General features: G+C 43.0%; 1 protein-coding gene across 4 annotated transcripts in view; it reads right to left on the minus strand.

Annotated features, from left to right (window-relative positions):
- upf3a (UPF3A regulator of nonsense mediated mRNA decay) overlaps positions 1 to 23,535 on the minus strand; it is a 96,099-nt gene that overhangs the window by 51,070 nt on the left and 21,494 nt on the right. For all 4 annotated transcript variants that reach the window (XM_070892139.1, XM_070892140.1, XM_070892142.1 and 1 more), the window contains 2 exons: positions 17,310 to 17,408; positions 7,964 to 8,074 (listed from right to left, as the gene is read on the minus strand). In XM_070892139.1, the coding sequence (XP_070748240.1) occupies positions 7,964 to 8,074; positions 17,310 to 17,408 (210 nt within the window). The remainder of the gene's footprint in view (positions 1 to 7,963; positions 8,075 to 17,309; positions 17,409 to 23,535) is intronic.

The raw sequence follows: 23,535 nt of genomic DNA on the forward strand, positions 1-23,535 counted from the left end.
TAACAACTAAGACGCAAACTATACCCAGCCACTAATTTTCCCGCCCCGTCGCCATTATCGCCCCGAAAACATAAAAGCCTAAAATCCAGCCCAATGCCTCAACAGCCCTCTGGGGTAGAGAATTCCAAAGATTCACCACGCTCTGAGTGAAGAAGTTTCTCCTCATCTCAGTCCTAAATGGCCGACCCCTTATTCTGAGACTGTGACCACTGGGTCTAGACTCCCCAGCCAGAGGAAACATCCTCCCTGCATCTATCCTGTCAAGCCCTGTAAGAAATTGTATGTTTCAATGGGATCACCTCTAATTCTTCTAAACTCTAGAGAATATAGGCCTAGTCTACTCAATTTCTCCTCATAGGACAATCCCCCCCATCCCAGGAATCAGTCTGGTGAACCTTTGTTGCACTCCTTCCTTAGGTAAGGAGACCAAAACTGTACACAATACTCCAGATGCGGTTTCACCAGGGTCTTATATAATTGCAGTAAGACGTCTTTACTCTTATACTCAAATCCTTTTGTAATAAAGGACAACATACCATTTGCTTTCTTAATTGCTTGCTGTACCTGCATGTTAACTTTCTGTGATTTGTGTACAAGGAAACCCAGGTCCCTCTGAACACCAACATTTCCCAATCTCTCACGATTTAAAAAATGCTCTGCTGTACTGTTTTTACTACCAAAGTGAATAACTTCACATTTCTCCACATTATATTCCATTTGCCATGTTCTTGTCCACTCACTTAGCCTGTCTATATCCCCTTGAAGTCTCTTTCCATCCTCCTCACAACTTACATTCCCACCTAGGTTTGTATCATAAGTAAACTTGAATATATTACATTTGGTCCCCTCATTCAAATCATTGATACAGATTGTGAATATCAGGAGCCCAAGCACCATCCTTGTGATACTCCACTAGTTACAGTGTGCCAACCTGAAAATGACCCGTTTATTCCTACTCTCTGTTTTCTGTCCATTAACCAATTCTCAATCCATGCTATTATATTACCCCCAATCCTATGAGCCCTAATTTTGTTTAATAACATCTTGTGTGGCACTTTATCGAATGCCTTCTGAAAATCCAAATACACCACATCCACCGGTTCCTCCTGAGCTATTCTGCCAGTTACAACCTCAAACAACTCAGATTTGTCAAACATGATTTCTCTTTTATAAATCCGTGTCGACTCTGCCCAATCCTATTATTATTTTCTAAGTGCCCTGTTACCACATCTTTAATAATATATTCTAGCATTTTCTCTACTACTGATGTCAGGCTAACTGGTCTGTCATTCCCCATTTAACCTCTTTTCTTAAATAGCGCGGTTACATTAGCTATCTTCCAATCTGCGGGATTTTGTAATGTGTGAGCCAACAGAGTACATTCATTGCTTGTAATCTGTGTAACTTGAACAGCTTTCTCTCTATCCTGAACAGGATGTGCACATCCCAGAGGTGTGACACAGTTGCTGATGGAGAAAGCATCAGATACTGTCCCATTAGTTATCACTCATTCGGGCATCCCATCACGTAGCTATAAACCAACATTGGCAAATGTCAGGATTAGCAAATTTAGTCAGGAGCTTCCACAGTACATGTCGACTTAGATAATCAAGACCAACTGCGCTTTGGATTGAAGTCCACACTGTAACTCAGAAAGAATATTGTCTGTTGATAGTCTTGTTCAAAAGGTTCAGAAGAATCCAAGCAAGGATCTTCCCAACAACAGAGAGAATTGAGATGCTTCCAGTCGGAACAATTAACCTTAAGCTTCTACAATCTGACAACATGGACATATCTTTCAAATCTAAGGTAACCATTTCTTTGCTGCAAAATTCTGAAGAAGTGTTTTCCAATGGATGGGTCACCATCTGAGATAGGTGCTTTGCCTAGTTGATTGTCTTCTGTATTTTGTCAAAAATTATGTAACAGAATGTAACATTAGGTTTAGAGTAATTATGGAAAGAGACAAGGAATAATCAACGGTGAAGATACTCAACTGGAAGAAGGCTAATTTCAGTGAGTTGAAAGGGGATCTGCCCCAGGTGGGTTGAAAATGAAGATTGGCAGGTAAAACAATAAATAAGCAATGGGAGGCATTAAAAGGGGAGATCGTTCAGGTACAGACTAAACACATTCCTATGAAGGGGAAAGGAAGGGTATCCAAACTAGAGGTCTCTGAATGATTAAATTGAGATTAAAATGAAACATAAAAAGGCTTATGACAAAATGCCAGGTTCATAATACAGTAGAGAATCAAGCTGAATACAGAAAGTACAGAGAAGAACTGAAAAAGGAAATAAGAGAGACAAAGCATGCATAAGAAAAGATTATTGGGTAACATACAAGGGAACACTAAAGTATTTTTAAAACATATAAAGAGTAAAAGAATTGAAGAAAGGGTAGGGCCAATTACAACAACAACTTGCATTTATATAGCGCCTTTAACGTAGTGAAATGTTCCAAAGCACTTCACAGGAGTATTATGAGATAAAAATTTGACACCGAGCCACATAAGTCGAAATTAGCGCAGGTAACCAAAATCTTGATCAAAGAGGTATGTTTTAAGGAGCATCTTGAAGGAGGAAAGAGAGGTAGAGAAGCGGAGAGATTTAGGCAGGGATTTCCAGATCTTGGAGCCTCGGCAACAGAAGGCACGGCCACCAATGGTTGAGCGATTATAATCAAGAATGCTCAGGAGGACAGAATTAAAGGAGCGCAGACATCACGGGGAGGTTTGTGGGGCTGGAGGAGGGGGGTTGTGGGGCTGGAGGAGATTATCGAGATAGGGAGTGGCGAGGCCATGGAGGGATTTGAAAATAAGGATGAGAATTTTGAAATTGAGGCGTTGCTTAACCGGAAGCCAATGTAGGGGCGATGGGTGAGTGGGACTTGGTGCAAGTTAGGACATGGGCAGCCGAGTTTTGGATCACATCTAGTTTACACAGGGTAGAATGTGAGAGGCCAGCCAGGAGTGCGTTGGAATAGTCAAGTCTAGAGATAACTAAGGCATGGATGAGGGCTTCAGCAGCGGATGAGCTGAGGCAAGGGTGGAGACAGGCGATGTTACGGAGGTGGAAATAAGCGGACTTAGTTATGCTGCTGATGTGTGGTCGAGAGCTCATTTCAGGGTCAAATATGACGCCAAGGTTGCGAACAATCTGGTTCAGCTTCAAACAGAAGTTGAGGAGAGGAATAGAGTCAGTGACTAGGGAAAGGAGTTTATGGTGGGGACTGAAAACAATGGCTTCAGTCTTCCCAATATTCAATTGGAGAAAATTTCTGCTCATCCAGAACTGGATGTCGGACAAGCAGTCTGACAATTGAGACCAAAAAGGAAATTTTCTTGTTTTGCAAATGGCATGGCGAAGGTACTAAATGAGTACTTTTGCATCTGTCTTCACAAAAGAGGATGCTGCCAATGTCACAGTAAAAGAAGAGAGGGTAGAGGAATTGGATAGAATAAAATTAGATAAAGAGGAGGTACTTGAAAGGGTGGCAGTGCTCAAAGTAGAAAGTCATTCGGACCAGATGGGATGCAAATGAGATTCTAGCCACAATTCTTCAATCCTCCTTGGCAATGTGGCCAGAGGACTGGAGGGTTGCAAATGTTACATACCTGTTCAAAAAAGGGAGAGGGATCAATCTGGTAACTACATGCCATTAATGTCAGTGGTGGGGAAACTCTTAGAGACCATAATCTGGGACAAAATTAATTGTCACATGGAAAAACATGGGTTAATGAATGACAGTCAGCACAGATTTGTTAACGGCAAATCGTATCTAACAAACTTAATTGACTTATTTCATGAGGGTAGTGAGGCTGATGTTGCAAATATAGACTTTCAAGAGGTGTTTGATAAAGTACCACGGGATTAAAGCGACAGTGGCAGCATGGGTACAAATTGGCTAAGAGACAGAAAGCAGAAAGTCGTAGTGATCGGTTGTTTTTCAGACTGCAGGAAAGTATAGTGTTGTCCCCCAGGGGTATCTTTTTGATACATATTAATGACCTGGACTTGGCTATAGACAACATAATTTAATAGATTGCAAATGACACAAAACTTGGAAATGTGGTAAACAATAGGAAGTTAGTGGCACACTTCAGGAGAACCATAGACAGTCTGGTGAAATGGGCAGACACATGGCAGATGAAATTTACTGCAGAGAGGTGTGAAGTGATGCATTTTGGAAGGAAGGATGAGAAAAGGCAATATAAACTGAATGGGACAATTTTAAAAAAGGGATGCGAGAGAGATCCGAGGGTTCATATGCACAAATCTTTGAAGATGGCAGGACAAGTTGATATGACTGTTAAAAAAAGCATACGGGATCCTGGAATTTATAAATAGAGGCACAGAGTACAAAAGAAAAGAGGTTATGTTAGTTTCAGCCATGGCTCAGTGGTAGCATTATCGCTTCTGATTCAGAGGTTGTGGTTTGAAGTCCCACTCCAGGGACTTGAGTACAAATTCTAGGTTGACACTCCAGTGCAGCACTGAGGGAGCACTGCACTGTCAGAGGTACAGTCTTTCAGATGAGATGTTAAACTGAAGCCCGATCTGCCCCCTCAGGTGGATGTAAAATTTCCATGGCACTACATCAAAGAGCAGGGGAGTTCTCTTCGGTGTCCTAGCCAACATTTATCCCTCAACTAACATCAGTAATACAGACTATCTGCCCATCATCATATTGCTGTTTATGGGACCTTGCTGTGCATAAATTGGTTGCCGTGTTTTCTATATTACAAAAGTGACTACACTTCAAAACTACTTCATTGGGTGGAAAGCATTTTGCGGATCTGAAAGGCATCATATAACTGCAAGCTTTTTCTTGGGGAGCCAAGGGGCTAATAACAGTGAGGAACGTAATTGATATCAGTAGAGAAAAGGTACTTAAGAAACTAATGGGACTAAAAGCCAACAAATCCCCTAATCCTGATGGCCTACATCCTAGGGTTCTAAAAAAGATGGCTGCAGATAGTGGATGCATTGGTTGTGATCTTCCAAAATTCCCTAGATTCTAGAATGGTCCCAGCGGATTGGAAGGTCGCAAATGTAACCCGGCTATTCAAGAAAGGAGAGAGTAAACAGGGAACTACAGGTCAGTTAGCCGTCGACATCAGTCATCGGGAAAATACTGCAATCCCTTGTTAAGGAAGTGGTAACATGGCACTTAAAAAAAATCATAATATGATTAAGCAGAGCCAACATGGTTTTATGAAAGGGAAATAGAGTTTTTTGAGGATGAACTAGCAAGATAGATAAAGGGGAACCAGTGGAAGTACCACACCTGGAGTAGTGTGCACAGTTTTGGTCTCCTTATCCGAGAAAGGGCATACATGCTTTAGAGGCGGTTCAACGAAGGTTCACTAGATTGATGTCTGGAATGAGAGGATTGTCCCATGAGGAGAGATTTTGTAGATTGGGCCTATACTCTCTGGAGCTTAGAAGAATGTGAGGTGATCTCATTGAACCAGTGGAAGTAGTATATTTGAATTTCCAAAAGGCATTCAACAAGGTGCCACATAAAAGGTTGTTACACAAGACAAGGGCTCATGTAGTTGGGGGTAATATATTAGCATGGATAGAGGATTGGCTAACGGACAGAAAACAGAGAGTAGGGATAAACGGACCATTTTCCGGTTGGCAGGCTGTAAGTAGTGGGGTGCCGCAAGGATCAGTGCTCGAGCCTCGGCTATTATGATCTATATTAATGACTTAGATGGAGGGACCGAGTGCAATGTATCCAAGTTTGCTGATGATACAAAGCTAGGTAGGAAAGTAAGCCTTGAGGAGGACACAAGAGCCTGCAAAGAGATATAGACAGGTTAAGTAAGTGGGCAATAAGGTGGAAGATGGAATATAATGTGGGGAAATGTGAGGCTATTCACTTTGGCAGGAAGAATAGAAAAACAGAATATTTTTTAAATGGTGAGAAACTATTAAATGTTGGTGTTCAGAGAAATTTAAGTGTCCCCATGCAGGAATTTACAGAAAGTTAGCATGCAGGTACAGCAATTAGGAAGGCATATTGGCCTTTATTGCAGGAGAGTTGGAGTACAAATGCAAGGAAGTCTTACTACAATTGTACAGGGCTTTGGGGAGACCACACCTGGATTACTGTGCACAGTTTTAGTCTCCTTATCCGAGAAAAGACATACATGCCTTAGAGGCAGTGCAACGGAGGTTCACTAGATTGAGGTCTGGAATGAGAGGGTTGTCCTATGAGGAGAGATTTTGTCAATTGGGCCTATACTATCTGGAGTTTAGAAGAATGTGAGATGATCTCATTGAAACATACAAGATTCTGAGGGGGATTGACAGGGCAGATGCTGAGAGGTTGTTTCCTCTGGCTGGAGAGTCTAGAACTAGGGGCCATAGTCTCAGGATAAGTGGTCTGCCATTTAAGACTGATGTGAGGAGGAATTTCTTCACTCAGAGTAATAGTGAATCTTTGGAATTCTCTACCTGAAAGGGCTGTGGATCCTGAGCTGTTGAGTATATTCAAGGCTGAGATAGATAGATTTTTGGAATCAAAAGATATAGGGAATCAAGGGATATAGGGATCGGGTGGGAAAGTGGAGCCGAGGTTGAAGATCAGCCATGATCTTACTAAATGGTAGAGTAGGCTCAAAGGGCCATATGGGCTACTCTTGCTCCTAATTCTTATGTTCTTTCTTTCTTGCTAAACCATTACAAATCGCTGGTTAGGCCTCAGCTAGAGTATTGTGTCCAACTCTGGGCACCACACTATAGGAAGGATGTCAAGACCTTGGAGAGGGTGCAGAGGAGATTTACTAGAATAGTACCAGGGATGAAGGATTCAGTTATGTGGAGAGACTGGAGAAGCTGTGATTGTTCTCCTTCGAGCAGAGAAGGTTATAGAGAGCTTTAAAATTATGAAGGGTTGTGATAGAGTAAATAAGGAGAAACTGTTTCCACTGGCAGAAGAGTCAGTAACCAGACACTGATTTAGGGGAGATTAGAGCAATTTTTTTTTTACACCTTTGTTATGATCTGGAATGCACTGCCTGAAAGAGCAGTGGAAGCAGATTCAATAGTAACTTTCAAAAGGGAATTGGATATATACTTGAAAAGGAAAAAAATGCAGGTCTATGGGGAAAGAGCAGGGGTGCATGACTAATTGGATAGCTCTTTCAAGGAACTGGCAGAGGCACAATATGCCAAATGTGATGTATGATTCTATGAATAGACAAAAAAAAAATTAAAGCATTTGAGCAGTATAGCAGCCCAGTACGGTGGAACCCAAATGTGCTGGGATGCAGAGCGTTGAACTGTGACTAGTTGGTGAATTACAGATTTTAGTTTTGCCACTGTAGAAGGCAGTGCAATGTTGGTTTATAGTGTTAAAATGTGCTAATTATTATAAGATCACCATTCATTATGCATACCTGTAAATCAGTAAATGTGCTGAAAGGGAATATTAATGAACACCAATAATGCTTCTGCAAGGGTTTAAAGCAACAGGGGCACGCCTACTTCCCTGAAATCACCAAAACTCAGCCATCAGTACTAGATTTCCAGTAGGCATACATCAAGATGTTGCATGAATAGAGGAAAAATTTGTAAGGAGAAAAATGTGGCTGGAGATCTGTCAAAAAAAAATCTATGTAAAGTGGCAAGCAAAGGAAAAGCTGATATATTTGGCCTAACTCCATCGGAGATTACCTAACAGAGCAGGCCGAAGAGGCTTTTGCATGCTTGTGGTTAGAAATTTGCTTTCAAGCCTTGTCTCGCATAACGCAAAACCTTTTTTTGAAAAAATATATACAATGCAATAAGGGATTATTTCCACCAAATTTGTTTCAACTCAAGACTGACCAGCTATTGCTGCTGAGCTAATTATATAGTAAAAATATATGAAGCAGCTTTACTTCTGAGACAAAAATAAGTTACAAAAAATTATGCTAAAACTATAACCTGAAAATCACCGTCAGACTAACCAATTAGTTCTCTGGTCTTTGCCTCTATCTCTCCCAGAAGCGTCTCTGGGTTGGCTGCAACTTTCTCTTCCTCTGCACAGTAACTTTCCAAAAACTTCTTGTACTCAGGATCTATAGTTACATTAAAAAAACTGTATTCAATTAGTTATCAAACATAAAGCAGATTTTAAAAATGCAAAATTACTCTTAATAAAAAAGTGAGAATGCTTGATTTTTGCTATATGAATTATGTGATTTCTGTTACTTGAATTGCAGAGAAATTTAGGCATTCCCCTACTTACCGTTAAAAGGGTCTACTTAAATCAGATAGTAACGTGTAAAAATCTTACACCCTAGGTCCTTCGGACATTTTGAATATATATTTTAAAAGATTTTTAACATTTCACTTATCAATACAAGCTTCTGTAATGTACATTTTTTGGACATTAAGGGAATCAAGGGATATGGGGTTAGGTTGACAAAGTGGAGTTGAGGTAGAAGATCAGCCAGGAACTTATTGGCCATATGTCCTACTCCTGCTCCTATTTTTTTTGTTCTAAACAATGTTCTATTGTGAGTTCTCTCTCTCAGCCTGTGATGTTCATGTAGGAATTCTGGAATAAGCAAGTCTGCGAATTGGACCAACTCATACCAGTTTCATAGGACAGTTCTAATATGTGATCTCTGCATTGTGAAACCGTTAGAGATCAGAAGTGACATTTTTGCACACTGAAACATTAATATATAGTGGACCAAAGGTTCACTTCCTACATTTTGCCAGGTTTCTGATCAGTCAGGTCGCTGATCAGTCAGGTCCCAGGAGGATCGTTGGGCCCTTTCAGCAGTGGATCCATCTGGATGGAACAGTCTTTATCGGGTTGTTTTTACATGATTCCTAGCAGATTGCTGACAGACATGCATTAATTTATTGCATTATTTATTGTTGGCCACAATACAACACGGTTAGTATTGACTTTGGTTGATTGTTTATGCAAATTACATGAATAAACATCCCAATCTGGCAGACCAAAGACAACATAAACAAAATGCTTCAATTTTAAAGGGATGCAGGAACAGAGAGACCTGGGGATGTATGAACACAAATCTTTGAAGCTGGAAGAATAAGTTGAGAAGGCTGTTTGAAGGCATACAGGATCCTTACCTTTAAAAAGAGGAATAGAGAACAAAAGCAAGGAACTTATGCTAAACCTTAATAAAACACTCGTTAGGCCCCAGCTGGAGTATTGTGTCCAATTCTGGAGACTACACTTTAGGAAGGGTGTCAAGGTATTACAGTGGGTGCAGAGCAATTGACTAGAATGGTATCAGGGATGAAAGAATTCAGTTATGTGGAGAGACGAGAGAAGTGTAATGTATGCATCTGTGAGCATGCTCACAGGTTTGTGGAGCTGTTGCACTGTGAGTGGCTTAGCCATCATGATGTTCAAAAGACTCCATAAAACCCCAGTTTATTGAGTTCAGGTTCTCCATGATGAAGCATGCAGTTATGAACCTGGTGTATGAACTGGTAGTGTTCAGTTTTGATTATTAAAGCTTCGCTAATACACCAGTTAGTTCTTTACAGCAAATGTCTAACTGTGAATTCTTAAGCAAAGAACCCATGAAGCAAATACACGACAAGAAGATTAAGAGGAGATTTGAAAGAGGTGTTCAAAATCATGAAGGGGTTTGATAAGAGTAAATAAGCAGAAACTGTTTCCAGTGGCAGAAGGGTCAGTAACTAGAGGACACAGATTTAAGGCAAAAGAACCAGTCAACATGATGAAAAAAAATTACGCAGGGAGTTATGATCTGGAATGCACTGCCTAAAAAGGTGGTGTTAGCAAATTCAATAATAACTCTCAAAAGGGAATTGGATAAATACTTGGTAGAAAAAAAATGCAGGACTACAGGGAAAGAACAGGGGAGCAGCACTAATTATATCGATCTTTCAAAGAGCTGGCACAGACATGATGGGCCGAATGGTGTCCTTCTGTGCTGTATCATTCTATGATTCTACGGTATGCATCTGAATTTTGGTATCTGTCAAATAAAAGCTTAATATGCCATTCTGCCCAACAGAATCTTTGATCATCTCAAGTACTTTAAAGTATTTGGCCGAGATCAATAACTCAAGCTATTCTACTCAATTCCAAACCTCCCAGGTGATTGGCGTCATAGGGTTCTAATTATTATTGACAGCTAGGTCTAGAATGAAGACATGGGTCAGGCTTGAGATAAGAGGCAGCAACAACAACTGTCTGCACTATTTTGATTTCAAGCTCTGGGACGGCTAGTTTCCAAGGGGCTGGAATTGCCCTCCGCCCTGTTTGGGGTGGATAATTCAAATTAACTAGCAAATTACCGCCAGTTACTGATAGAGGGAAATTTCCCACTTTTGTCTTTAAAAATCAATGGGGCGGTGTTGGGGCGGCAGCGAGTCGGTAGTGGGGCAGAAGACGGGCGGTGTCATCACCGTCGCGCTGACGTGTAGCAATGCCCTCCCCTTCACTTAAAGGCCACCCTGGTGCCCATTGAAACCCGTTCCTGCTGCCCCTGGCTCGGGGGCAATTCCGCATGGAGTGGACCATCCGCCTTCCCGTGGTTGGAAAGGCTATACCGCCTCGTTACTGCGTCTTCGAGGCGGCAACGGGCCTTAAAGAAGTGGGCAATTTCCCCCCATAATGTTTGTGCTCAGTACTGGTTTTTGTTTTTAACCGGTTCAGTGATAGACGAATTTCTCTGTTGGTTTATAGCCTAAGTCTTGGTCTGATAGTGGGTTAAATTCAGTTATGTAAAACGGCATAGGGCACATTCCAGCAGTCACAGTACAGTGACAATGGTTCACTGTTCCACTCCTGGGTCTTGCCATTGTTTACCCGGGCAGACAATTGCATACTCTGGCTTCTAGGGTATAGGAGGTCCACTTAGGGGAGTGGTTGGTGACCAAATCCAAGGTGCTTTTCTGGGGAAAACCCAAAACCATGACAGTGGCGTTGGAATAAGATACCTAGCCTGTCCTCTCGGATACTGGAAACATGTGGTCTAAAGAAACCACTGACAACAGAATATTGGAGAAACAGCAATTACAAGGGTAACACATCCTCCTGAAACAAAAGTACCATATCACCAGGGACAGAATCTACAGAGGTAAGTGTCCAAAGGAAGGTGAATGCGAATAGATGCCATCACTATTAGCGGAACATTTCAGCAAATAATTTTGTAGATTTGTTAGTTTTAGGTTTTTTCCCCCCGTGCTCTTCAACAATTCAGAGCAGATATTTTAACTTTATTCACCCTACTAGGCCAATTTATTCAGTCCAAATGCACATTAACTGACAGCCATTAATTTTGATGAAAATTATTGTATGGGATCATAATTTCTTTTTCCTACTATTTTGCAGGAAGCTTAAATATAATCTATATTATGGCCCTGAAATTGTAGCGTCTTCGACAACTCTCAGAGTATGCCATCGTATTCCCTTTGAAAGACCCCAGAAGTTTTAGTTTTGCATGCACGAAATCTGGAACTTGCGATGTCAAGAAACGCCTTGACAGATCATCCAAACCAACTGAAAAAAGCGTATTGCTGGCGTAGAGTTAGGCTATTTACCCAACATTTGGATAGAGTATAAATCAAGAAATAATGGAGGCTTGTAATAAAGGAACCGCAATAATCATGGGTGATTTTAACCTTCATATTGATTGGACAAAGCAAATTGGCCAGGTAGCCTTGAGGAGGAGTTCATAGAGTGTATCTGGGGTAGTTTCCTTGAACAGTACGTTGAGGAACCAACCAGGGAGCAGGCGATCTTAGATCTAGTACTGTGTAATAAGGCAGGATTAATAAATGAGATCGTAGTAAAAGATCCTCTAGGAATGAGTGACCGTAATATGGTTGAATTTCAAATTCAGTTGGAGGGTGAGAAAGTTGGTTCTCAAACCAGGGTCTTCAGCTTAAATAAAGTAGACTACAAAGGTATGCAGAATTGGCTAAAGTGGACTGAGAAAATAGACTAAAGAATGGGACGGTTTATGAGCAATCGCAGACATTTAAGGAGCTATTTCATAACTCTCAACAAAAATATATCCCAATATGAGACGGAAAGACTGTATGAGAAGGTATAACCATTCGTGGCTAATTAAGGAAATAAGGGATAGTATCAAATTGAAAACAAAGGCATACAATGTGACCAAGACTAGTGGGAGGCCAAAGGATTGGGAAATTTTTAAAAGCCAGCAGAGAACGACTAAAAAAATGATTGAGAGAGAAGATAAATTATGAAAGTAAACTAGCACGAAATATAAAAATAGATAGTAAGAGTTTCTTCAGGTACATAAAAAGGAAAAGAGCGGCTAAAGTAAATGTTGGTCCGCTGGAGGATGAGACTGGGGAATTAATAATGGAGAACAGGGAAATGGCAGGGATGAACAAATATTTTGTATCGCTCTTCACGGTAAAAGACACTAAAAACATCCTAATGGTGGATAATCAAGGGGCTATAGGTCGGGACGAACTTAATACAATCACTATCGCTAATGAAGAGAAGTGGCTGCAGAGTTAGTGGATGCATTGGTTGTAATTTACCAAAATTCCCTGGATTCTGGGGCGGTCCCAACAGATTGGAAAGCTGCAAATGTAATGCTCCTATTTAAAAAAAGGAGGCAGACAAAAAGCAGGAAACTATAGACCAGTTATCCTAACATCTGTGGTTTGGAAACGAGCCAAAGGTGGGCAGTGGAAACGTTACAAGGACACCCTCAAAGCCTCCCTGATAAAGTGCGGCATCCCCACTGACACCTGGGAGTCCCTGGCCAAAGACCGCCCCAAGTGGAGAAAGCACATCCGGGAATGCACTAAGCACCTCGAGTCTCAACGCCGAAAACATGCAGAAATCAAGCGCAGGCAGCGGAAAGAGCGTGCGGCAAACCAGTCCCACCCACCCCTTCCCTCAACGACTATCTGTCCCACCTGTGACAGAGTCTGTGGCTCTCGTATTGGACTGTTCAGCCACCAAAGAACTCACCAGAATTGGAAGCAAGTCTTCCTCGATTCTGAGGGACTGCCTATGATGATGATGGGGTTGGAAAAATACTGGAGTCCATTATTAAGAAAGCAGTAGCAGGACATTTGGAAAAGCATGATTCAATCAGAGTCAGCATGGTTTTATGAAAGGGAAATAGTGTTTGACAAATTTGCTGGAGTTCTTTGAGGATGTAACGAGCAGGGAGGATAAAGGGGAACCAGTGAATGTGGTGTATTTGGATTTCCAGAATGCATTGGATAAGGTGCCACATAAAAGAGGTTACTGCACAAGATAAAAGCTCACGGGGTTGGGGGCAATATATTAGCATGGATAGAGGATTGGCTAACTAACAGAAAACAGGATAAATGGGTAATTTTCAGGTTGGCAAGCAGTGACTAGTGGGTGCCGCAAGGATCGGTGCTGGGGCCTCAACTATTTACAATCTATATTAATTACTTGGACGGAATGAGTGTAATGTTTGCTGATGATACAAAGATGGGTGGGAAAGCAAATTGTGAGGAGGACACAAAAAATCTGCAAAGGGATACAGACAAGCTAGGTGAAAGGACAAACATTTGGCAGATGGAGTATAATGTGGGAAAATGCGAGGTTATCCACTTTGGCAGAAATAGTAGAAAAGCAAATTATAATTTAAATGGAGAAAAATTACAAAGTGCTGCAGTACAGAGAGACCTGGGGGTCCCTGTGCATGAAACACAAAAAGTTAGTATGCAGGTACAGCAAGTAATCAGGAAGGCAAATGGAATGTTGACCTTTATTGCAAAGGGGATGGAGTATAAAAGCAGAGAAGTCCTGCTAGAACTGTACAGGGTATTGGTGAGGCCACACCTAGAGTACTGTGTATAGTTTTGGTCTCCGTATTTAAGGAAGGATATATTGGTATGAATGCACAAGCACCGATGTCAATATTTTTTGTTGGGTGATCATGGAAGAAGTTCATTCAATTTAACCCAGAACCCAGAAAGCTTAAAAACATTTCAAGCACAATGACACATTTGTGTAGTTTTTGAAATCTGTCAAATTATTGCCCTATCTACTAAAACATAGGAATACAGGAAAGAAGGATGCACTCAGAAGCCTAAAATAAAGCAATGGCATGAATACATGTACACAATAAACTCTTAACATTCTATAATCATTGGATATTTTGATGCCAAACTGTGAATACAGTGCAGCTCCCTAGTGTGTTATCTAACCCAGAACATATTGCAGGAAAGAGATGTAGTTGCCCGACTTTTGAAAAAGTGGACTTTTCTTCCCCAACATATGATTTTTACTGGTGGAATCTGTAAAATACATCCTAAACATCCATGGTAACGTTTCATTAACTGACCAAAACTATAACAGATTTTATCAAACGATTTTTTTCTTCCATTTCTGCCATATAGCATTGTGACAAGAATGGATCTTTGCCGGTGTTGATTTTTTCATTTGTATGTTGTTTTGCTCGAAGCAGTCAGTAAAGGATTAAAGCCCAAAATCATGCAGAATATTTCTCAACAGAAAAGCAATTAGGTCAGAGATCAGACAGGTTCGTTTTGGGTTGCTCTTGAAATCACAATGTAATTTCCAAGGTGTTAATTGGCCAGAGTCATCATGGTCAATCACAAGCAGTTTTGTCACTGTTGTTGGATATCCATTTAATATTGGTAAGAAAAGTAAAGTATTTTATGAATGGCTGTTGATCTAATGTAATTACTATAGTTTAAGAAGGACGCGCTTATTTGTATTGCAAAAATGGCCAACAGGCTCCACCTCTTATTTCTGATTGGTCCCCTTGGAGGTTAAGCCACAGGAAGTTTCACAGGAATGTGACATTGGATCTGCCCATCTCAAGGTCTCACTGACTTTGCAAACTGTAACTCGATCCACTTTGACTTTCTGATGCGACCACAGGACAGAGCTCCCCAGAAGACAGCAAGGGCCAGCCAAAGTCCCATACCCTAGTCCAAGTACATCCCTCCCCCAGCCAAAGTGCCTTACCCCAGTCCAATTGTATGCCTCCCCCAGCCAAAGTGCTTTACCTCAGTCCAAGTACTTCCCTCCTCCAGCCAAAGTGCCTTACCCCAGTCCAAGTACTTCCCTCCCTCAGCAAAAGTGCCTTACCCCAGTCCAACTGCATGTCTCCCCCAGCCTAAGTGCCTTACCCCAGTCCAGGTACTTCCCTCCCCCAGTCAAAGTGCCTTACCCCACCCAGTCCAAGTGCATGCCTCCCCCAGCCAAAGTGCCTCTCCCCCCACCGCCCCCCCTCGCCCCGCCCCCATAGATGGGACATTGTTTACAGATTGTTAACAGGTTTATTGGGTATGAAGTGAATAGTGGCAGTGTCGTGACTTCTGGATATCATCCACTCCAATGATGTCCCTTGGTCCCTTGTAGGGGGTTGGAAGAAAGTGATCCGTCTTTCCAGAGTTTCCTCTCTCCCCTTCGATCCCCTCCCTCACGTCGCTCTCTCCATCCCGCCCGCCCCCCCCCCCCCACATCGCTCTCTCCTTCCCGTGCCTCCCCCCCCAACGTCGCTCTCTCCTTCCCACGCCCCCCCCCCAAGCCTCTCTCTCTCCCCTGCATAAGCTTCTTTCTCTCTCTCTCTCTCTCTCCACCCAGCCTCTCTCCCCCAGCCTCTCTCTTCCCCTCTCCCCATCCAGCCTCTCTCTCGCTCGCTCTCTCCACCCCCCCCCCCCGCCACACCATCTAGCCTCTCCCTCTCTCTCTCTCTTCCCAGCCTCTCTTTCGCCCCCCCTCCCCACCCAGCCTCTCTCTCTCTCTCTCTCTCTCTTCCCCCCCGCACCCCCCCCCCAGCCTCTACCTCCACCCAGTCAGGCTCTCTCTCTCTCGCTCTCTACCCAGCCTCTCTCCCTTAGCCTCTCCCCACCCAGTCTCTCTCTCTCTCTCTCCACCCAGTCTTTCTCTACCCAGTTTCTCTCTCTCTCTCCCTCTCTCCACCCAGCCTCTCTCTCTCTCCTCCCCCTCCCCCCCTCCCCTCCCCAGCCCCTCTCTCTCTACCCAGCGTCTCTCTCTCTCTCTCTCTCTACCCAGCCAGCAGTACATGGGGGTGGGGCTTGTCGCCTGTCAGTCAAAAGAGTGCAGTACAAATAGTCCCTTTAAGAATGTAGCAGCCAGAGAAACTGGGCTAGTTTGTAAACTGCAGTTTGCTGCACAGTGTAAGAAGTGTGCTTATACTATAAAGTCTATGTTTAGAATAAAAGTGAGTGACATCTCTATTATTTTATGTATCGAGAAGGAAAGTGAGATGTATGATCCATTGTTTTATATGATTTACTGTTCATTTACCTGTCCTATTTAAATAAAATCATTTGTTCGTACACAGCCTGCACCTCGATCGAATAAGGGTGTATATTCAATCTGCCTTTTCAAACAGAGAAGAATCATATGGTGTCATGTGATATATTCCAATAGTTGGTGTAGAGTGCAAGGGTTCTCAGTTATGAGTCCTGTGTCTCGCTATTGCTTACCTGGATATTGGGCAGATAAAGGTACACTCTGCATCTTAACAGACACTAGCGCCACTTACAGAATGGCCAGGTATGCAGAACCCAAAGAAATATTTAGTGTAAAAAGCCCAAAATATGACAAGTATTTAAAATGCTTCAGACAAATTACTTTTTAAAGTTTAAGTAAATCTGACAAGTCTTATTTTACATCTTATTAAATATAGTAATTCACAAGACATGTACAGATGAGGAAGGCTATTATCTGCTAATCTGTCCAGAAAGACCCTGCAGACCCTGATCATGGCATGATTCCAGGAGGTTTGCCTCCATTATTCTACCTGGAAGTCCATTTCATATGTTGATCATCGTTTGTGAGAAAGTCTGAAAAAGAACTTCCTGATATTGGTCTGAATTCTACGGTTTACTAATTTGAACTTGTGTCCCTTTGTCCTAATCTTAAGGTATGGCATTGAAGTAGAGTTTAAGATTTACTTTTTCTACACCATATACTGTATTATGTATCCCATAATATCACGTCCTTTCGTAGCTGAAAAGTCCAAATTTCTCCTAACTCAGTCTTCTGATGTTGGGGGATCAGCCTAATGGCTCTTCTTTGATCTGCCACCAGAACTTGAATATTTCCCTTATGAATCAGCGTTCACAACTGGACACAGTAGTCATGGTGTGATCTGCCACAGCATTATACAGTTTCAGCAACTTATATGCTACAGTATTGGCTATATAGGTCAACATTTTATTTGTTTTGTTGATGGTTGCGCTGCAATGAATGAACATGTAAGTCTTAAGTACAGTCTTCGACAGTGCTCTGGTACTCTGTGGGCTTTCAGCTAAGTCTTAGATAAATACCTTCTTCAATGCTCCCAGATTTTGCATCTTTCTTCTTCAGTTTCCTTTTAGAAATTTTCTGAAATGGAGCAAATTCAACCACAGCAGGATATTCCTGGCCTGGAGGTATTACAAAAATAGGAACATAAGGAATAATTCATTGATTATATAAGGTACAACTAAACCAAAATTCTGTATGTTAGCATTTCTTATGTTTGATCAATATTCAAGGTGATAAAAATCATCAAAATATGGCTGGTTTACAGATACAAACAATGACAATTTAGTCTAAGTTTAAAAAAAATGTGTTCTGAGATGTGGGCGTCGCTGGCAAGGCCAGCATTTATTGCCCATCCCTAATTTCCCTTGAGAAGGTAGTGAGCCGTCTTCTTGAACCACTGCAGTCTTTGTGGTGAAGGTTCTCCCACAGTGCTGTCAGGGAGGGAGTCCTAGGATTTTGACCCAGTGACAATGAAGACATTTCCAAGTCAGGATGGTGTGTAACTTGGAGGGGAACTTGCATGTGATGGTGCTACCATGCGCCTGCTGCCTTGTCCTTCTAGGTGGTAGAGGTCGCGGGTTTGGGAGGTGCTGCCGAAGAAGTCGTGGCGAGTTGCTGCAGTGAATCTTGTAGATGGTACACACTGCAGCCATGGTGCACCGGTGATGAAGGGAGTGAATGTTGAAGGTGGTGGATGGGTGCCAATCAAGTGGGCTGCTTTGTCCTGGACGGTGTCGAGCTTCTTAAATGTTGTTGGAGCTACATTCATTCAGGCAAGTGGAGAGTATTCCATCATACTCCTGACTTGTGCCTTGTAGATGGTGGAAAGGCTTTGCGGAGTCAGGAGATGAGACACTCGCCACAGAATACCCAGTCTCTGACCCGCTCTTGTTGCCACAGTATTTGTGGCTGGTCTCGTTAAGTTTATGATCAATGGTGACCCCCAGGATGTTGATAGTGGGGGATTCGGCAATGATAATGCCGTTGGACGATCAAGGATGGTGATTAGACTCTCGCTTGTTGGAGCTGGTAATTGCCTGGCACTTATGTGGCGCGGATGTTACTTGCCCCTTATCAGCCCAAGCCTGAATATCATCCAGGTCATGCTGCATGCAGGCATGGACTACTTCATTTTCTGAGGAGTTGCGAATGGAACTGAGCACTGTGCAATCATCAGCGAACATCCCCACTTCTGACCTTATGATAGAGGGAAAGTCATTGATGAAGCAGCTGAAGATGGTTGAGCCGAGGACACTGCCCTGAGGAACTCCTGCAGCGATGTCCTGGATCGGGGATGATTGACCTCCAACAACCAATGTGAATGTTTAAAAATGTATAGAGACATTGAAGTTGAGAACGTGGGAATTGTATAGGGACAGTATAAGCTAACAAACAATTCATGGAGGAATAGCCATGACATCTCAGACTCGAGACTGCGAAATGTTACAACACTAACACATATTGAAACAAAACCCACAGCTTGCAGAAAAACCTCAAGGTCTTATTAAATCATGTTATTAACCTGAAACATTGACAGAAGGTCTTTGTTTAAAATCGGATCATGCTTGGGTCGGCTTATGAGTGGACAAAGGGAAGGAGGGATCAAAAGAGATGGGCTGAGCTGGGATGTCACTCTGGCCCTATCTTGTTATCTTTTGCCGAAAATGTATAACCATCATCCCTTTACAATGTAACGTCACTTTGTCCGTAGGAAGTGAGTGCGTTCGAACAGACTTGCATTCCTTCTGTCTGATAAAGTCCCTGATCGGGATTTGCTTTTTAAATAAAAGCTTGCTTTGTTTAAAGCACAAACGGTATTCGTTTCAGTAATTTTGCTGAACCAGATTGAGGTAAAAGAATCCAGGAATCAACATTTGGTGTCAGAAGTGGGATCTCAACGGACGACTGCCGAAAACTTGCGAATTAAGAGCCAGACTAGCCTTGGACGAGACGAGGGGAAAGTGGCCACTGGAGTGAGTATGATTTCAATACTGCTCCAGTTTTCCCCGGTTTCAAAAGTCTGAGGAAAGTTTAGCCACTCGCTGGTTCTCAGGTAGTGTCTGAACGAGATCCAGGACAATCTGGTGAATACCTTTCAAACTTAGAATAGGGATAGAGATAGGGAAATTGCGCGATGACGCAAACCAAGCGGCGACTTGGAAAGATAGGTTATAGTTAGAGCTAGATAGGGATAGATGATCAATCATGGATCCAAAAATTAATAGGAAAGAAAAGAGACTCTTGTGAACGTCTGTTTAAATGAGAAATGCTTCTGTGATTTTTACTGTAAAAAAAAAAGCCGGGGAGTTGTGGTTTGTTTTATCTCCACCTACTTTTTCAAACAGAATGAAAGTTTTTTTTAACCCTTCGTAGTGTTGTCATGTATGTGGGAAGTTTAAGAGTGTGAACCTTATTGAATTACGTATATTCGGATGATAAGTTACGGAGCCAGGAAATGCACAAAGGATAGGTTTGTTGAGTAAAAAAAAAAGAAAAAATTACATGGTCCCTGTGGTTAAAAAAAAAAGGATTTAACATGCTCACTTACTTATCGAAAGAAAACATTCAGAGAAGGCACAGCAAAACAACTGAGATGGATTCAAAAGGATTCAAAAAAATATATATTATATTAAATAACACGACCTTGAGGCTGGAACAATTGAGATAACGAAAAGCAGTCCACAGCCTACGTGCCAGACTTCTCTCTAGTTATGGAAAAGACAAAAAAAAGTAACGTACTAAATAGGTGCTGAAAAAAAAATGTTCTGAGATTTTAAATTATGAGAAAAATTCCACTGCAGTCTAAAAGAAAAAAATCACTCCCGTCCAGTTGGCAGAAAAACTCCATTAAATTAGGGCTTTCATTGACTGATTGGATTTAAACTGCGCAGTGACGCGAAAGGATAGGGAAATTTGGAGACTAAAAGAAATTAAATAAGGCTCATAAAAAATCAAATTTAGAAAATTAGGCTCACAGGGAATTAAGTAAGGCTTATGGGGAATTAAATAGAGGATAGGTGTTCAAGTCAGGTGTGACGTCGACCTCGTATATCACTTGGCCCGTCTAGGCACTGATTGAATTTAAATCACGCAGCAACTCGAAAGGTAGGGCCGACGCGGACGCGCAGCGGCGCGAACGCGCAGCGACGCAAGACGTGCGGCGGCGTGAGCGTGCGGCCGAGTAAAGGAGGGCTGACACAGACGCGCAGCAGCGTAAGACGCGTAGCGACGCGAGACGTGCGGCAGCGCGAGCGTGCGGCCGAGTGAAGGAGGGCTGATGCAGACGCACGGCAGCGTGAACGCGTAGCAGCGTGGGACGCGCGGCGGCGCGAGTGCGCGGCCGAGTGAACGTGGGCCGACGCAGACGCACAGCAGCATGAAACGCGTAGCGACGTGGGACGTGCGGCGGCGCGAGCGCGCGGCCGAGTGAACGTGGGCCGACGCGAACGCGCAGCGATGCGAACCGCGAAGTGATATCAAAGTCAGTGCTGGTTTCAGAAAGTCTGTTTATTTTAAGTCTGTTTGTTTTAAGTGTTTCAAATTGCGCGGTGACGCGAACCGCGGGGCGACGCAGCTCAGTGTTAGTTTAGTAAGGTCTGTTTATTTTAAGTATTTCATATCGCGCGGCGACGCGAACCGTGGGGCGATGCGGCTCAGTGTTAGTTTAGTAAAGTCTGTTTATTTTAAGTATTTCAAATCGCGGGGCGACGCGGCTCAGTGTTAGTTTAGTAAAGTCAGTTTATTTTAAGTATTTCAAATCGTGCGGCGACGCGAACCGCGGGGCGAAGCGGCTCAGTGTTAGTTTTAGTAAAGTCTGTTTATTTTGAGTTTGTTCAAAGTCAGTGTTAGTTTCAGTAAAGTCTGTGTTTATTTTAAGTTTGTTCAAATCGCACGACGACGTAAACGCGTAATGACACGGTAATACGAGGGACAGCGTGAAAATGGGTAATCAGTTGGATAAAACAACGGATGCGGATGGTCCGCTATAAAAGCTATGTGAGGAATTCCCTGAAAGAGCTGAAGACTTGAGAAAATTATCAGGAGCCCTGAACAAATTATTAGGCGATGACCAGTGGCCTCTAGGTGGCACTAGAAGCGTAGAGGTAGCAACAAAAAAAAAAGCACAGGGATTGTCAAAAATTAAAAGATGCATCACTTCTGTCAAGTTGGCAAATAAATGCTATTAAATTGGGACTCTCATTGACAGAGGGAACACATGTTAAAACTGTAGACGTCTTAAAAAAAGAATGTGCGCACGAGAAACTTACTAAGAGATCCTCTGGGACCTCTGAGAAAGGTATTGACCGACTACATAGTCAAATGGCTGGCTTTGTGTTAACCGAGGCTGATGATGAAATTGATGAGTGGTCACTGACTCAGCGCCCAACGGCGCCTCCCGCACCCCCTGGCCCCTTGCTCCAGTCCTCTTCCCAACACCCTCCACCTTACACTCTGGCGAGAGGAGTTAAAAATAACCCCATACCACCAAAGCAACAAACCCAAACTGACTCCTCATCCTCTGATAGTGATTCGGATCCCCAGTTCACAAGCAATATAGCCGAAAGGACCAGATCTCACACTCGAAAGGGCAGAACTATATTTCGATATCACAGACAGTCCCGTAAATCTTCTAGTCAATCTACCAGTCCAAGTTGTGAAAGACATAGCAAACATCCCCGCCGATCGAGACGCAGAACTGTCAAGCAGTCAGACAGCTCCGAAACATCCTCCGACCTAGAAATGATTTCCAAGATCCCAAAATCCCGACACCAATTCCCTGTCAGACCAATGCCAAACCCTGATGCACAACAAGCTGCAGACCACCCCACTATAGATGTCTATGTGATCTTCGAACAACTATTCGATTGTTCACGCTATCCGGACAAATGGAAAGGGCAGTTAGATATTATTGGCAGGAAAAGAAAGGGGAGGGGGGAAGTGCGCCCCCAACCCGGGTCAAGACTGAATACGTGACTAGAAAGGAAGAGCCATCTCGGGAGGAAGGATCAATAGGACCGCAGTGTTGCATACAGGATTGGATGGATAAACAAGGATACGGTTATACTAAACAACCAAACGGCCCGAGCCCTGCTAATAAACCTCCCTATTGTCCCTGGCATGGTATGGGAAGAGGCCGGGACTGGGTAAGAGGAATTGACTGTTTTAATTGTGGGCAGGAAGGACATTGGAATAAAAATTGCCCCTACCGTCAGCATGGAAAAGGAAGAGGAGGAAGAGGAGGGGGGCAAGGGGGGAGAGGAGGATCTTACACTAACTTCTCCCAGAACAACCCCTTTGGTCAATTGTCCCCCGATTGACTACGCAGCTTGATTGTGCAGGGATCCTCCCCGGACGACGAACCAATGATATTGTTAAAAATTCTGAATGAATGGCAACCCTTTTTGATAGATACGTGAGCCTTCATGTCTTCTGTACAATCAAAGCTTAAAGTCCCTGCTTCTACTGAAACACAGGAACTTTCAGGATTCCTGGGACAAATCTCGACATTCCCGGTGTCAGAACCGGTTAAAATGGGTTATCAGGAAGAATCGGTGGAACATCGATTTGTTATCACAACCAATCTGGACTGTAACTTGATGGCTAGAGACCTCCTCTGCAAATTCCAGTTGCATTTGGAGTGTGGAGCTGATGGGATTATTGTAAAACAGGGAACCCTTAAGCGGCAGTATTATACCACTAGAACCCCTCAGTGGTGGTCTCTGGACCTGCCGCAGGCACCCTATCCTGTGACCCTAGCATATGATCCCAGTGGAAAGAATCAGAACCTGCAGAACTTTTATCAGGATCACAAAGGGGAAGTGAAGGAAATTCTATTAAGGGCTAGAGTGACTGGACCGGAAGGGAAGGCAGATTTTGTGGAAATGGACAGCCCCCAACGGTGGCACCACATATTACTCGTGAAGTATTACCTCCCCACCACGCTAAAGATTTGGGAGTTATGGTGTGCCAGGCTATAGACGAGGCTGACCCTACCAGCCAGGATGTGCAAATTGTAAAACATGGCCGAACAGTCCAATTCCACGGGGACCCCGAGAAGGTCTTAACGACTCTGCAGCATCATACTGGCTCTGACATACCTGACTATGTGGATCCTCATGTGTGGGCAGAGGACCCCTCCCAAGTGGGTTATCACAGGCAATACCGAGTATCCACCGAGCTTTGGAGGCTAGCCGAGTCGAACCAATTTGCCAGTTTCCAGTCCCTAGCACGGCTAAACAAATGCGA

The sequence above is a fragment of the Pristiophorus japonicus genome, chromosome 10 (assembly GCF_044704955.1).
Source record: "Pristiophorus japonicus isolate sPriJap1 chromosome 10, sPriJap1.hap1, whole genome shotgun sequence".
Classification (NCBI taxonomy): Eukaryota; Metazoa; Chordata; class Chondrichthyes; family Pristiophoridae; genus Pristiophorus; species Pristiophorus japonicus.